Raw genomic sequence first — 17795 nt, 5'->3', positions numbered from 1 at the left:
GGAGAACAGTAGTAGAGGAGGTTGTGGGCTTCAGGGGTAGCCATGTTGTTACTAAACATTTAAAAGAGAATCAGGGCTCTTATCTGTGTGTGAGGCTTGTACGCTTATCAGTAGAGTGAGGCCTTGTTCCTTTTCCCACATACACCCTTACACACACACACACACACACACACACACCTTGCACGCACACACATACATACCTGGTCCTTCTCAGGTTTGTCAGAGAAGTCATTGAGGCTGTTGGAGGTCAGGTTCCGATGGGCGGTGGTCGGGCTACCTGCACAGGCGAGAGCAGATTAGGGTCAGAGACCGGGGGGTGGGGGGGATCACTATGGTTCAAACTCACAGAGATGAAAAGAATAAGTCCCAGGAGGAAAAAAAACCAGAGGCCCAGACTGATTTCAGTAAAAAGAGATAAAGAGAGAAACAGAAACTTCAGAAGGCCTAAATGTGGCGAGGCTTAAGCTTTAGGGGGCTGATGGCAGCTGTAGTGGATCTGAGAGACTGAGCTCTCCCAGGGCTGCTGGCCCTGTGAAGTCCTGCCAGTGGGTCACTCACTCCTACAAGGGGTATAGACTTAGCCCAGAGACTGGGAGAGAGATAGCAATCTTTTCCTCTCCCTCGTTCTGCCAGCAGAAAAGCCTCATCAGCCTTTGGAGACTTTGGAGTAAGAAAAGCGGGCTTAGGAGCTGTGCTAACTCGATACTGTCAGCTAACGACTCGCTCAATGGTACTGTAGTAGATGTTTGTTTGGGCATAATGGTGTCCCTCCTATTTGAAGGAACATTAGTCAAAATACACGACGTTATCTGACTTTCTGTTTCTCTGGGCGCTTAGGGACTGGGTCCAGTTTGATGCAGCCACATAAAAACCTCCCAAAAAACTATTGTGGATTGATATCGCATGAGAGTATTGCTACCTGGGGTCCATTCACTCTCATTGTGTTTTTGTCATCAATGCAAATGTTAGCAAAATAGTGTCTGTATGTACTGTATAAGCCTAAGCATAGAGAGTGTGGGTCACAGTTACTCCTGGCCCATTGACTACTTCCAAGGTAAGGATTTCCAAGTAATGAAGTGGTTAAAATGAATGTTAGAGAGGGATCCCATGCTGTAGTGTGTCATATGAAGGTTACATATTGTGATGTTATCTGAAGATTAGGTCCTGACTTAGAGATATCCCATGCTGTAGTGTGTTATGAATGTTACATCCAGACATACATGTTGTAGTGTGTCATATTAATGTTTACATATCGGTAGCCTCATAGCAAAAGTCATATTTTGGCCAAATTGAGATATCTGCCTATCTCTACTCTCCTAACGCTGCTGATTCACTGTGCATTATTGCCTATGCCATCAGCCTATCAGAATGCTTGTTACATTCAAATCACTATCTGCCCAAGTCGTCTCTTTGACATAGGGCAGGCACTTTTGACACTACATACAAAGATGGCTCGGCAGTCCACAAGTGAAGCATGACTTAGGCAATTATGCTATGAGGCTAACGATATCGTAGCGTGTTATCTGAAGGTTACATCCTGACTTACAGAGGTATCCCATGCTGGAGCTCCTCTGAACCTCCTCTAGCGGTTCCTCTAAGTCTCGTGTGGTTAGTAAGGAAGGCACAGGGTGTTCAAGGGGACTGCGTGCTTCAGTACCCCCCCCCCCCGCATGCAGATAGAGAGATGAAAAACACCCAGAGGGAAGAAAAGGAGGAAGGGAAGACAAGGAAAAAGACGAGAAGAAGTGATGGGACTTCCTCACAAAGCCAGGGCAGAAGATAGACAGTGTTAGGTGATACACAAACCAAAACCATAATATACACATAGTGTATACTATACTGTATGCATTCCTGAAAAAGTAATAAGTGGTTACTAATTAGCACAGGCAGGCACATTCAAATGACGCAAGCCATCCAAGGTGAATGGACCTGTAGAGAGCCTACTCCATGTCTACATACGTAAGGAAGAGGAATCAACTGGATAGGGTAGAAGTGATTGAGAGCTAGGAGGTAGGAGGTCAAGGAAGGAAGGAGGCATAAAAGCGGGCTGCACCAAACTGGCATCTGCATTACCGTTCTCCTGGTTGGAAAACAGCCTACTTGCACTGGACACCGTCTTGCCGATGTCTGCAAGGGAGCGCAGGTTGGACTTCTTGGTCTGGTGGCGGTGTTTCCTGAGCAACGTGTACATGACCTTCTCCTTCAGCTCAGCCTTCAGCTGGCCACATTCGATCTGATTGTCAGTGATTGACTCTGAGAGAATGAAAAGGTGAAAAGGTGAGGACAGGTTTTTCCTTCATCCATGCTGACTTTTGCATCGTAAAAGGAGGATTATGGGAAACTGAGTTTTCTTACCAACCACCTGTGGGAGTGTGAGGGCCTCGAGGTCTAACATGATGGTGCCTTTCTCGATGCAGTTCTTGAGCTCAAACAAACTGTGGAGAGACAGGGTGGCCACGTGGGGCTTACTCCAACGCTCTCCCCCCTTCTCCACCTTCTCTTCAAACTTAATCCACCTGGGGAAACACACACACAAACACACACAATCACTGTAACATCATCACTCCTCTTGTACAAAATTGGCCAAAACAGGTTCCGTGAGTTAAATTACCTCAGGTAAAGGTCGACACAAACGACAAATAAAAACATCCAAACAAAGCCTTTCATATCGTTTTACAGTCAAATACGGGCGACGGACAAAAGGAGACAAGCAGAGTTTTCTTTTCTTTACACAACAGCCCCCCTCATGTTGTGCCTTCACCGCGGGTCATGGAAAAGATCAGGGGATGCGTGAGTCGACGCGACACAAATACAAACAACGCATCGTACGGAACGCTTTATGCCTTTCACCGGGGGACGTCACCAACGTCAAGAGACTTGAAAGAGCAGCGTCTCTCGTGAACACCAGTGGGACCCCCCACACACACACACACATATACAGTATATATATGTTTATCCCCACACACACACACACACACAGTAGCAGAGGGCAGAGAGACTGAGTGGAAGGTTTGTCCCTTCAGAATTCCTCTTATTTCTTCACGACAAAGGACCTTTCTTCTGGGCCAGGGGATGGGGTTTCCTCTGGGGATAGAGTGTCCCATTGGCCATGCTCCACCCGCCTCCATTCAACCCTCAGGAAGGGGAGAGGTGATGGGCTAGGGGGAGTCAAGGACACACAGGCAGACCCGTGGACACACAGGCAGACTCACGGACAAACAGGCAGACTCACGGACACACAGGCAGACTCACGGACAAACAGGCAGACTCGCGGACACACAGGCAGACTCACTGACAAACAGGCAGACTCACTGACACACAGGCAGACTCACTGACACACAGGCAGACTCACGGACACACAGCCAGACTCACGGACACACAGGCAGACTCACTGACACACAGGCAGACTCACGGACACACAGGCAGACTCACGGACACACAGGCAGACTCACTGACACACAGGCAGACTCACGGACACACAGGCAGACTCACTGACACACAGGCAGACTCACGGACACACAGCCAGACTCACGGACACACAGCCAGACTCACGGACACACAGGCAGACTCACTGACACACAGGCAGACTCACGGACACACAGGCAGACTCGCGGACACACAGGTAGACTCGCGGACACACAGGCAGACTCACGGACACACAGGCAGACTCACGGACACACAGGCAGACTCACGGACACACAGGCAGACTCACTGACACACAGGCAGACTCACGGACACACAGGCAGACTCACTGACACACAGGCAGACTCACTGACACACAGGCAGACTCACGGACACACAGCCAGACTCACGGACACACAGCCAGACTCACGGACACACAGGCAGACTCACGGACAAACAGGCAGACCCGTGGACACACAGGCAGACTCACTGACAAACAGGCAGACTCACTGACACACAGGCAGACTCACTGACACACAGGCAGACTCACGGACACACAGGCAGACTCACTGACACACAGGCAGACTCACGGACACACAGGCAGACTCACGGACACACAGGCAGACTCACGGACACACAGGCAGACTCACTGACACACAGGCAGACTCACGGACACACAGGCAGACTCACTGACACACAGGCAGACTCACTGACACACAGGCAGACTCACGGACACACAGCCAGACTCACGGACACACAGCCAGACTCACGGACACACAGGCAGACTCACGGACAAACAGGCAGACCCGTGGACACACAGGCAGACTCACGGACACACAGGCAGACTCACGGACACACAGGCAGACTCACGGACACACAGGCAGACTCACGGACACACAGGCAGACTCGCGGACACGCAGGCAGACTCACGGACACACAGGGATCTACTCTCCTGCTTATGTCTGATATGTGATATCTGCAGAGAGAGAGAGATATCTCCCCTAGACCCCACATTGGGTTTTGGAGGTAAAAAAACTAAACACCTGAGACATCCTGATTTCCAGTGGTATGCCATGCTGGAGGTCTCCATCCACTCTGTCACTGGAGACTCTCAACACGAGGATCAGAGGGGTGCTTATCGAGACATGTATGACTGAACATGTGACAAGGCATGTACTGTATTGTATCTCATGGAGAGAGGGGGGGAGGGGGTGGTATTACACTCCATTGAGTAGATGTGCGTGATAACGGCATGGTACTCACTGAAGCGTAGCGATATGAGAATTTGAGAAGCTTTTAGGGCGATGCAAAGGTGGGCGTCCCTGTGAGAGAATGTCTACAGTGGCAGTCAAAAGTTTGGACACACTTTCCCATTCAATTGAATGGGGGAGCGTGTCCAAACTTTTGACTGGTCCTGTAGATCCCTGCAAAAGCTAATCCCTTCACCGGTAATACTATTAGTGGCTCCATCAGATCACTTGTCTGTCTCAGCCAGGAACTCACAGGTGCCAAACACGAAACCGAAATGGAATTGCCCCATATCGTAGCCTATCGTCCTGATGGACAGGATTTTTTATATATGAATAATTACATTTTATAATAATAATAATAATTATTATACTAAATCATAACTTCATGAAATCCGTAATCAGAAGGATAAGATACAACATAAGGATAAGGATAAGATACAACACTACTTCATTTGGGCTATTCCTATCACCACAACAAAAGTAACAAAGCCCTCCGTTGACAGGCAGCTTTGCGACTGAGATTTTGCTCCACTAATCTTATCTCCAGATTTAATTCTGACACCCTGTGAGGCCTGCGTTAAGAAGCCCTGATCTGGTACGGTCACACTGTCACACCGCCTGAAGGAGGCTCTGTCCTGGGTTCAGCGAGGAGCCAGAGGAGCAGATAAGAGTGGGGGCTGGGAGTTCACGGCAGGACACCCCCCCCCCCTGCACGTTCGTAGTCGTACATAACCATATCCATAGGGGACATTTCTCCCTGGACTGCACCGAGGCACTGAAGACCGGAAACACTTGACTGTACGTACGTAAACACGAGCTCTCTTAAACTGTCGACATCAACTGCATTAGAGTTCCTGAAACACGCCCTTGTTTGGTATATTATCTGACTGAGGTACTGTATATTGACGTACTGTAAATAGGCGTTGATGTCTTGATGACGTGGGTGGGACTATAGAAGGCCTTGGCGCACGTCCTCACTGACTGACATGACGACTGCTTTCTATGTATAGTGAAAGCTCAGTGATTGAGTGTGAGAGGTAAGTGGGAATGCGAAGGGGTGAGGAAAAACATAAAGGGCATACCAGAGTGATTGTTCTGTGCTGGGAAGTGGGCGGGTGCGAGAGTGAGACTGACTGACAGACTGCTTGTGTGTGTGTGTGTGTGTGTGCGTGTGCGTGTGTGCTGTGCTACTCACCTGGCAGTCTCCTTCCACTCCATCTCCTGTCCGTCCACAGACAGCAGCTCGTCCAGCTCAGTAAAGAGCTGAGGAGGCGGGGGGCCGTCATCCTCCTCCCCCAGCATGAACTTGATCCTCTCTGCTGCAGGGGAGACTGGAGGGAGAGAGGGGGACATGTTCACATTTACTTTTTTACGTTTACTTTTTTTTTTGAAAACTTTTATTTATTTGTATAGCACTTATCAAGACAGCAGTCACAACATGCTTCACAGTCCATTTGGTAGTATACAGCATAACACAGCAAGTAAACAGCCAACAATTCAAATATAATTCATCAAATGTAAACAAGCACCTCACAAAAGCAATGAAACAAATGAGAAAATCAATACAGATATCAGAAGTAAAAAGAGAAAACAATTGATAAAAATGCCATCCTATATAAGTGGGTTTTTAAAATAATTTTTAAAAATGACATTCTAGATTCATACTAGTGATCTGAGCCCCAGTTGTTCAAAGCGTTTCATCTAGATCAGAACGATCTTGATTCTTTTTTTTCCTATCCAGGGATCAGATCTAATCTGGCTGATTTGGAATCGTATTGGGGGGGAAATCAGCCAGCTCCATCTGCTATCCTGGATAGCAAAAAAGAATCAGGATCAGTCTGATCCAGATTAAAACGTTTTGAAACCACCGGGCCCTGAAACTCTGACAGATCTGAAGGTCCATGACTTAAAGTGATCTCACACAGACATAACCCCTGCTTTGAGAATGAGGAGGTAAACGATAAGAGAGAACTGGAATGTCTGGCATAAGTGATTCAATACACCACCATGACAGAGTCATTTTCCCATGCTGCCTGGGTGTGGGAGCCCGTTTCAGGTAACTACTACTTCCTTCTAAGAAGAGGTGCTGACCTAGGACTAACACAAACACCAGGTGAGAGGGCGTGACTACGGAGTTACACATCATTCACAAACACCATCAATCACTGAATGTCTTTTCATGGTCAGAGGGAGAGCCTGAAGCCGAGCGACTGTGGAGATTTGCAAGGAGTAGTGTGTGTAGGTGTACTGACGTATCTGACATCCCTTCAAGGAAATGGAAAAAAAAAGTTGTGCAATCAGATGTTATGTCACACAAGTGGATGTTAAACTGGATTACGAGAGACTCCACAGTCTGACGCCAGATTAGCAGTCTCACACAGTAGAGTGTGAGTGTACTTTTTTTTTTTTTGTTCGTACTTGCCTCAGGACTTTGGGCTGCATTTATATTGTTTACGCTTCACGTAAGTGTCATGTTATAGTTTCTGTGAATTCTTGTCTGGGAGCAACCTCAGCGATATCCCCATAGTCAAACTGTCTAACCGTTTTCCAAAACAAATACTGTAAATAATTCAAACATATTTGAGACAAAGTGCAGGGTCACTAGTTCCTTTCACTCTCATATACTCACTTTCTTACTTTATCAATGTAGGGTTACTTATTATGATTGTGTTTTTGTATCTGAATGCTGCAATGCAAGTGTTGAAGAACCAACGCCAAAGAATTGTACTCTTGTGTACTTGTGTACACACAAAACTTGTGTTTTTCTTGTGTACAGTGAGATGTAATAAAAGCGATTGTGATTCTGATATACCAGACATACAGACCAGAGACTAGGGCATTAGTGCCTATAAGCCACCCCTAGAGAGATACTCCAAAACACACATCACCACATGGCATATAGGCCCCCTCCTGTCCTTTTGCTGTCTGGGTGTCAGACTTCTAGCTCTTGACTTTTAGGAGCCACTTGATGTCGACGCCGTACACTGGTGTACACAACACCACTTACCTCCTAAGTCTCACAACTGGTGTTATCAATGAACACCAGGCCTTTGTTGCTGTTAAACACAATGATTAAGTGGACGCCTTCACAGTGTTTGCCAAAATCAACAGGATTAAGGGGATTTAACTAAAGGGCAAAACAGCGGAAAATCCGCCAAGCGCAAGTTTATGTACGTTTGGGAGATGTGAACGTGTGTGTATTACTCCGATACCCTTTCCACTTCACACCCAGTATCCATTGTGTATGGATGTCATGTTGTCCCTTCAAGAATATACTGTAAATCCAGGGTTCCCACACCTTCTGAAACATCAAATTCAAGCACCTTTCAAGGACTTTCAAGACTCAATTCCCTCAAATTCAAAAGACCCAATAGTTTGAGACAGATCTAGATTAGAATTGATATAATAGGAACTATCCGCTCACAGACAACAATTAAAAAGAGAGGCTTGAATGTGTGAACACTAGATGGTCTCTTGCCTTCTCTACCACAGCACAGCAAAACAATATATTTTTATTGTGAAATATGTGTAAAGTTTATATATTTAGATATATTTTTCTTTTTAGAGTGAGAGAGAGAGGGGAATTCAAGCACTTTCAATGACCCATGTCTATTTTCAAAAACCTTGATTTTTTTTTCTCTAATTCACAAACTTTCAAGGATTTCAAGGACCTGTGGGAATCCTGTAAATCTCCCAAAGCGATGGTCAGATCAATGACATTGTCAACCAAGGTCCAACAACCAAATGAGTTGTAGTTTGTGTTTTTGTGTTGAACTGGTAGAAAACCAAAAACACCTCCAATACAAGTCTGACTGCACTGTTACTATGTGGTTATGATGCATTCTACATGTCAGGTCATTTCAATGCAGAGCCACTCTCACAGAATGAGTGTGACGTGAATGCTAACTACATGCTAATGCTAACTACACACAGTGTTGTGATTCAGGCCCTGGGTCAAGGCCATGGTACAGTGTGGCATTCCCCTCTCAGTGAACCACACAGGTCTATGTACTGTACTGGTATTTGGCAGGGAGACACTAGATAGTGTGTGTGTGTGTGTGTGTGTGAGTGGGGGGGGGGGGGGGGGGGGGAAGATCTGTAAACACTACACACCACCAGTAGAGGCTAGGCGCATGACGGTGACGGTTACAGCCAGAGGCCCCCCTGTCCTTGTGTCTGTCTGGGCTGGCTTCGGTTCTGTCCCACTGAGATAAGAGCTTCATGGATAAACAGCCTTGACTTTCTCTCTTTTTGTATTTTGAGTGTGTTAGTCTGTTTGGATCATACACACGTAAAAATGTTACAGGGCAAATCAAGGACAGCCACTGACTGGGTTGAGATGGATCCCAAATGTCAGAATCAAGAGATTATCTGTGTCTGCAGCTGAAAAGGTACTGGGCAGTTGATATTCCAATTGTAACTTCTTATATAAACACTAGATCACTTTACAACTGTCACTTATGTCCTGTACTATTGACACTTTTTTTTACAGGGTTCCCACACACATGAAACATCAAATTCAAGCACTTTTCAAGGACTTTCAAGACTCAATTCCCTCAAATTCAAGGACCCAACACGGCGTAGTTTGAGACAGCTCTAGAATTTTATAGAGAATTTATATAATAGGAACCATCCGCTCACAGACAACAATTAAAAAGAGAGGCTTAACGTGACGTAACTATAAACTTGAAACTAGACCAGGCGGAGAGAGAAAACCACAGCGTTGTCTGAGCCTCTCCTCCCAGTGAGGTCATTTACCACCGTGTGAGATAGTTATTCTGTCAGACATAGACGGTCAGAGCTGTCCTACGTCACGTCTCTGAGACCTGCGTCAACTTGACTCCGCCCTTTCCTTTCAACACACAGAATACTGTTGGTCATTTCCATGTTCATTCCCAGTGTCACACCGGCTTTCCAACACATCAACTGTTCTCTCTGTCAGTGACCGAAAAACTGTTAATCTTCAGCTGCTCCCTCTCTCTCCAATCACAAAATAGAACTGTGACGCACTGCGTGATCAGGGTCATCACCTTTGAGCCCCCAAAAATAAAACATTTAGGTCTATCAACCAGTGGATTAAAGCCGCCAACTGTAAGGAGATAATGAAGGGAAAGTCTTGACTGTCTGAAAAGTTTACACACTGGATTTCCCCTTTGAGGCTTATGCAAAAAAGTGTTATTGACAAAGCCGAAGGCCTTCAGCTCGCCTGGCCTCTTCGGCCTCTTACTGGTGAGAACGCCATGAGGCTCTGAGAGGGTGGAGATGTGGCCAGACGAGTATATGGTGCCTGGGGGTGACTAAGGACACCGACGCAGGCTAAAACAAAGCCTAAACACACAGTAGGCCTCAGTGAGGGACGAGGCTGCATGACTTCATAAAGAGGGGTGGTTAACCGCTTGAGAGGCGATTAGGGAAGAGGTCCTGCGGTATGACGAGCCAACCATGACTGTCAGCGGCTTCAGAATCACTATTGTAAGAGAACCTCTCCTCAAAGGATCACTGGGAAATAGTTTCACTGTTTCTGTGACGCAAGTTCGAACGATCCTCTCTACCCTTTCAATAGTTTTCTCCTGAATTAACACCCTTCCCCTTCTACAACATTATTTACCCTGACGACCGCAGTACATACGGCCTGAGGATAGGACCGACACATTCGAGTGGTCTAGTGTAAAACCAACTGGTTAGAACTACCGAAGATATGATCAGTAGGTGAGGTGAGGAGTTTTGGGGCACAACTAGGCCGTGGCATGAGTCAAGAGAAGTATCGTTGCCATATGAACAGCTTTCCCCATCATTTCAATACTCGGGCGTTTGGTCGAGCGATTCATTCGTTCGTTCGTCGATCGATCGATCAAGCCAAAGATCTGTTGACTGCTTCGTCCTATCGGAAACAACAACGTGACTTCAAAAGTTGCGTCGTCACGGGGGAGCGACGTCGACACTCACCGAGGGGTTTGAGGATGTTCGGGGTGGTTTCATCTGGGTCCGACTTGTCCGACTTGTCCCCCTCCGACTTGTCCCCCTCCTCCACCCTCTCCCTCCTCTCCTTGTGGCCGGACTTGCGTCTGTGGCGTCGCCTCCTCTGGTAGCTCTTGGGAACGTGCACGCCGACGTACACCGTGTGGTGACCTGCAAAGATTCAATGGACACAGGACCGCGGGTCAGATTACGGGCAATGATTTCCATTAATCCTGCTTCCTGATAATCTGCATCAAACGGTACAAATGTGCATGCACGTGCACACACACACACACACACACACAGTACTTCAGTCAGCTTGCTCAGTGACCGTGTTTGGTCAAGCTTTGGTTGTGGATCCTCTCCTATGGGACCATATCTGTCCTCCAATACAACACACGCTTAGGATGTAAATAAATGCCAACCTCTTCCTGTACAGCAGTTCGTACAGGAAATGGCTAAACATCTCCAGGAAGTTATTTCCGAGAAAGAAAGAAACAATTCCCAAACCAGACGCACCAGGGAACAGGTATCTCTCAGCTCCATCTTTGGCCAAATATTCTGGCCTGTACAAAATCTTCAGGTAACTGTGAAAGTTCAAATGTAGGTCTCGGTTGGCACGGACAACCTTACATAGAACAAAACTCACACCCACTCCCCAACCACTCTCTCACACTTGCTAACATGCTACACAATGTAACAATTCAGAGTTTTTGAGCAGCCTGTAAATAGTGATTTTGAAGTCTGACTTTCAGGGATTACCCACAGTAAGTGGTTTACTGAACCTACCGACCTAAACTTTATTCTAAATGTTCACAAACTGATCTGAAAAGGTGTCAGAACGGAGCAGTAAGTGTGACATTTAATACACACTTGTAGATGTTCCTCTGAGCATGGCAGGACCACAATGACGATTTAGTTCATCTAGGGGTTATCTACCAAAACCTCATGAAAGTGACATCGAAACATGAAAGCTGGTCTGAGTAATGGAGGTTAGAGTGTTGTCATCCACAGAGTGTCGTTGTGGTATTGTGTCATGTTTACTCTTCTCTGTGGAGGCTGAGGCACTGTGTCCCTCACACGTGAGGTGAACTCTGAGGTCAGGGGGTCACGTTTGATCTCCGGGGATGGTGAACACACTAGCACAGAATCTCACAGAGGGATGAGGGAGCTGGCAGATATCACTGTGTACACACACAGCCTGTTATAACTCTAACTGGGACACGATGCTTTAGTCACACACACACACACACACACACACACACACACACACAGTTAGAGTCTGAATGCGTGTATGTATGCATGCGTGTGTATATTTGTGTATATCTACCCATGCTTGCGTGTGTCTGTGTGTGTGACGTCAGTTGACGTCCAGACATTGGAGGATTAAAGTTGTAAACATCTTCACGTGGGGAGCGTGGCCTGCTAAACCTGTGTGCGCTATATCTTGATCTGCATTATTAATCCCTTTGACTTCATCCTCATATTACTGGGAAAACAACAACAACAACAACAACAACAACAACCACAACCACAACCACAACCATACAACCCAACTGGAACACCGCAAACCTGGAAAGAGAGAGTTATGTGATAGGCCAGTCGAGGGGGACAGCTGGCAGAAAGTATGACGCAGGAATGGAGAGAGAGGAAGAAAGAGAGAGAGAGAGAGGGGGAGGGAGGGGGGGGGGGTGGAGAGAATAAGAGGGATAGGGAGAGGAGAGAGGAGAGAGGAGGAGAAGCAAAGAGGAGTGAGGGAGTAAATGTTTGAATGATGGGTACCAAATCGCTAAGACAATCCGTGATCTTACCTTCCACCTCCTCCTCATCACAGACGTGTTTGACGAAGGACGCCCCTCGGTCCAGCACGGCCTCATCCTCCACTCTATAGAAACAGAGAAGAAAACGCTGTGAGAACAGGCTACAGAACGGACTAGAATCTAGTCCCTAGATCGTACAGGGGCTGCGGAACACATCAAAAGACACAACAGGATGTGTGTCAGTCACTGTGCACACCAGAGGTGCCGTCGAGCACACCATGACAAAGTGTCCTCGAAGAAAGACAGGGGCCTCACTTACACAACGAGACACACACACACACACACACACACACACACACACACACAAAGCCTGCTTCAGCTGGCTCACACTTGCTACATCTCAGCCCAGTGCCGAGCTGTCTGTCACGTGGGGATCTTACAAAGATCTGCCCTTCCAGGATTAGCTTGGCTTTACTGAAGGAACATAACACACACACACACACACACACACTCTCTCTCTCCCTGTGTGTGTGTGTGTGTGTGTCTACTGCAGATCGTGAATCTTGGCTCACTTAGAAACATGAGACCATGCCTATTTGTGCATTTACAGATATGTAACCTTTACAGCTTGTTGGTAAAGACTCAGACATCCTCATGCCATACACTATGTATGAAGAAGGCCCTCCCTGCAGGTAACACACTACCAGGTCTGTGTTCCCATGAAACACAAGCCTGATAATTACCTCTATTCAGCACCGTCTTATTGATTTACACACAATGTTGCTCATCGTCATGCCAGACATGGTCATGCCAGACATCCACTAGCTTCTTTCCTTTATTTTGGACCTGATTGTCTCGTCACAATAGGGGAGGGCAGAGGATCCAGCTAGGGAATATCATAAGCAGATCAGATTCACTTTGTATTATTCTACATTTCTCTTCAGTCTCTGTTGCTATCAGAAATAGGAGCTGCACAGATTTGGGAACATCGTGTGACAGAACACAAATCAATCAATCAAAACTTTCTATAGCACAAGTCATGCATTGAATGCAACTGCAAGTGTTGAACACAAAAACAATAGTAAATAAACAATACAATAAAACAAGAGGTAGGAGATACGAACTATTTAAAATAAATAGTCAGGGTCACAATAAAACAAGAAATAGAAGATAAGATAGGAGTAAAAGTGCAAGTTGACAGACACTAGATAAAAGCCAAGCTAAAAAGGGGTGTTTTAAGTTTTCTTTTAAAGATATTCACACTCTCAGCCACCCTCAACTCCTCTGGCAAGCCGTTCCAAAGTCTGGGGCCATAGTGGCTGAAAGCGGCCTCGCCATCGGACCCCTAAAAACAACCAGTTGTTGCTACAATTCTGCAGGACCATAGACACAGAAGTCCATTGGGTAGGTAAGACTTTCATCTTCCAATGAGTGACTAAGCACAGCACCAGTGAGAGTATGCACACTGCCCACCTCGATGCCTAGATGTACAGTATGTCTAGAGGTAGGTACTTCTATACCCATAGGTCCAACCCTAACCCTTGTTCGAGGTGCACCTTGCCACATGACAATAAATGTTCTTTGTTCACAGATTTGATGCAGTTTCCTGGTTCATAAGGAAGGGCTCAGGTTCAGTTCCCTGTCCCAGTAACAGATCACTTTGTCGGGTGGACGAGGGCTAGGAATGCGGCTTCTCCGGTCCAGCGCAGCTAGGTCCGTTTAGGCCTGCTGGAGTCAGTCCCAGTGAGAGGACACAGTGGACCACAGAGAGCTGAACAGGAAGGAGACCCATTCAAGTATTCCCAGCAGCACACTGTTCACTGTTTTACCGGATACTTGAGTTGTATTAGATTAGATTAGATTCAACTTTATCGCCACTGCAGAGTACAAGTACCAGACACCGAAATGCAGTACCAGACAATGAAATGCAGTACCATGTTATATCAGTAACATGTAGAGCATACAGTACCTTCTCTCTGTTTCTATAGCTCTATCCCCCTCTAATACACAAACAGATTAGAACGCCATTCAGGGCTTTCAAGCCTTGTTAAATACTTATGAGAGAATTTGTGAAGGTGTTCTTAAGGGGATCAGTTACCACAGTTAATCTGTGTACTAGAACTGGTTTCAACGATCCGGGTTGAAAAAAAAAAAAGAAAGAAAAGAAATTAAACAAACATTGACTAATCTGATGACACCAGCTGAGCTTTATGTCTAACCAAATACAAGCACTCCGGGTTTCAACACGGACAAAGTATAAGACTTAACAGCATCATATCAGAACTTTTCCTTACTGCCCCACCCCACATAGCAATGCACAGATTGGAAAGAGGGTGTGTGTGTGTGTGTGTGTGTGTGTGTGGGGGGGGGGGGGTGACATAAACTGCTAAATAAACAAAGACAGGAAGGATATAGGGTGACGTGTTCCTCTGATAGCACTACAAGCTCATCTGCATTTCCCCAGCGGACGACCTTATCTCTCCATATCTAGCCTTGAGATATGATTTGGGTATAACCATGACGTTGAGGCAAGCTCCAACATCAAACAGCGGAGAGGAGGAGGAGGGGCCTGGGTAGGGCTGGTGCTACCCAGCCTGCCAATCAAGGGTAGAACCTGACCTCTCTGTGCTCCTCTTCGGGTGCTTCTCTTTTTACTTTCCCCAGAGCAGTGTGTAGAGAGGGACCAAAGCGAATGCTGCTAGCTTTTGAGTTTTATTCTGTAATATGATTGGGTGGTGAAGAAGAAGAAGAAGAAGGGATAACATGGTGGTGGACTGTACCCTCCTTCCCACCGCTCTTCCTGTTCTGTTTCTTCTCTTCTTTTCTGTTACTTTCTACTTTCTCCGGAACAGTCTGTGCGGGTGCGCTTTCCTGGTGAGCAGCTACAGAGAGTGGTCTTTGTCACTCAGAGAGAGAGAGAGAGAGAGAGACGAACCACATCCCCGGTCAGTCAGTCACAGTCCCTGAGGTGTCGTTGACTACGATGTCAGCTCTTCCTCAAGCTCCGAAGCACCGTTTAAGGAAATAGTCAGATGTCTGCCCTGACAGCTGCAGGCGCAGATGAGAGAGCGAGAGTGACATCGGGTGTATCGGGTCAGAGGTCGTGTCTATTCCCACTATAATATATGGAAGGAGATCTGGGCGCTTTAAACTCTTGACTCACTCTGGTAGAAATGATGACCGCGACTAATTCCCTGCTACACTGGATAAAAAAGAAAGAAAGAAGGATGCTGTTGCTCTCCGTCCCTAGAAAGAGTGAGTGGAGGGGTTACACCTGTCGCTCATTCCTGGTAACACAGTTTTACTTGTAACCATGGTAACCGTAATAGGCTGCTTACAGAGAGATAAGGATTCTTTATATTCTCCAAGCATATACAGCTCTGGGGGGAAATTAAAGAGACCACTCCAAATGCTTCTTAAATCAGTATCAGTATGGCAGACATTCCATTCCAGTGTCTGTTGAATTCCAACACAGGCACTCCTCATTCTACTTAGTGAAGTACTGATTAGATGATTTAAAAGGGAAAAGTATAAAAACCACTGCTGTGGTCATCACTATCCTCTTGCAATAGCACCAGCTGGATACAGTGCTATTAGTGCTTCAAAAATAATTGGAATCAAAAAATAACTATTGACCATGCCAAAAGTTTTGAGTGAGGAAAAGCAGGGTTCAATGCTGGCCTTACTGGCAGAGGGATACAGTGAGCGTCAGGTTACTTTCATCCTTAAAATTGCAAAGAGGGCGGTTCAAAAGAACAAGGTTAAACAGCAGAGATTGGGGACAACAAAGCTACAAATCGGCAGAGGGCGAAAACGACTGTCCACTGACTGGGATGACCGCCATAGTCATTCAAATGTCTCAACAACCGTAGGATGACATCAAGTGACAGACAAAAAGAATGGCAAACGGCAGCTGGGGTGAAGTGCACGGCGAGGACGGTTTGAAACCGGCTCCTAGAGACAGGGCTGAAGTCGTGCAAATCTAGAAAAAAGCCCTTCATCATTGAGAAGCAAAAAAGAGTCAGGCTGAGGTTTGCAAAAGACCATAAGGATTGGACCATAGAGGACTGGAGTAGGGACATCTCTAATGAGTCCAATTTTCAGCTTTGCCCAACACCTGGTCGTCTAATGGTTAAACAGAGACCTGGAGAGGCCTACAAGCCACAGTGTCTTGCACCCATTGTAACATTTGGTGGAGGGTCGATGGTGATCTGGGGGTGCGTCAGGAAGGCTGGAATCAGGCAGATTTGTCTTTGTGAAGGACGCATGAATCAAGTCACATACAAGGTTGTCCTGGAAGAAAACATGCTTCCTTCTGCTCTGACAATGTTCCCCAACTCTCGCATAAAGTCACCCAACAGCATTGTGAAAGACCGGTGGAGAGCATGCCAAGATGCATGAAAGCTGTGATTGAAAATCAGGGTTATTCCACCAAATATTAATTTCTGAACTCTTCCTAAGTTAAAACACTAGCATTGTGTTGTAATGAATATGAACTTGGTTTTTTGCATTATTCGAGGTCTGAAAACACTTATTGTTGTTATTTTGACAAGTTGTAATTTTCTACAAATAAATGCTCTAAATGACAACATCTTAAACATTTTCATTTTACTCAAACACATACATAAATAGTCAAACTAGAGAAACTGATAATTTTGCAGGGATCTCTTTAAAAAAATCCTGATTTATTTATATATAAAGTAGCCTTGAGAACCAATGGTTTTTGAGCTTAGGTGGCAGGAGGAGGCCCTTAGGTGACAATCTCCTGTTTCCATAGCGTGAGACAGCTTGATGTACAAGTACACCCTCTGGACATGACGCTGGTATGTCGCAGGGTCTTACCCCCCAATCCGACCCTTAATGCTGAGTGCCAAGCAGGGAGGCATCGGGTACCATTTTTATAGTCTTTGGTATGACCTCACAACCTCTCAATCTCAGGGCGGACAGTCTAACCGCAAGGCCATATATATATATATATATATATATATATATATATATATATATATGAATGAGAGAGAGAGAGAGATTTATATAAATAAAGCTTATATATATTTATATACCTTTCATACAGCTTAAAGTGCTGTACAATAGGATTTACAATATGATTGACCAATACAATAAAAGCAGTGTCAATCAATCCAGTTGCATAGATAATTGATGGTCCCCAACCCATTTAGTGCTTTAAACTGGAGTAGAAGTCACTCTCTTCTACTACTGTAATGGACACTTTGGGATATCTGTAGGAAGTTGATACGGCACTGCCGCCTGTTTTAAGTAAATAATTTGGAGTACATTTGACCTGCTTAGCCTATGACTCAGACACGCGTTGTATTTCAGGGACATAGCCTTTATAGAGTCATGTAGCAATTAGCATAGCCTTTACCATCACCTTTTAGCATTGTAGGCGTGATGGAGTGGGAGTGGA

At 46.0% G+C, this 17795-nt stretch overlaps 1 protein-coding gene across 1 annotated transcript in view; it reads right to left on the bottom strand.

Annotated features, from left to right (window-relative positions):
• Positions 1–17795, bottom strand: part of LOC308155592 (electrogenic sodium bicarbonate cotransporter 1-like) — a gene marked incomplete at its 5' end in the record, with an annotated part of 36546 nt that overhangs the window by 16245 nt on the left and 2506 nt on the right. Inside the window, 6 exon segments of the mRNA XM_080528955.1 lie at positions 201–277; positions 2074–2253; positions 2356–2516; positions 5848–5983; positions 10599–10781; positions 12422–12495. Coding sequence (XP_080385081.1) covers positions 201–277; positions 2074–2253; positions 2356–2516; positions 5848–5983; positions 10599–10781; positions 12422–12495 — 811 coding nt within the window.

Source organism: Nansenia antarctica (genome assembly GCF_963989245.1).
Source record: "Nansenia antarctica genome assembly, chromosome: 4".
NCBI lineage: Eukaryota > Metazoa > Chordata > Actinopteri > Argentiniformes > Microstomatidae > Nansenia > Nansenia antarctica.
This window is presented reverse-complemented; position numbering and strand designations above follow the sequence as displayed.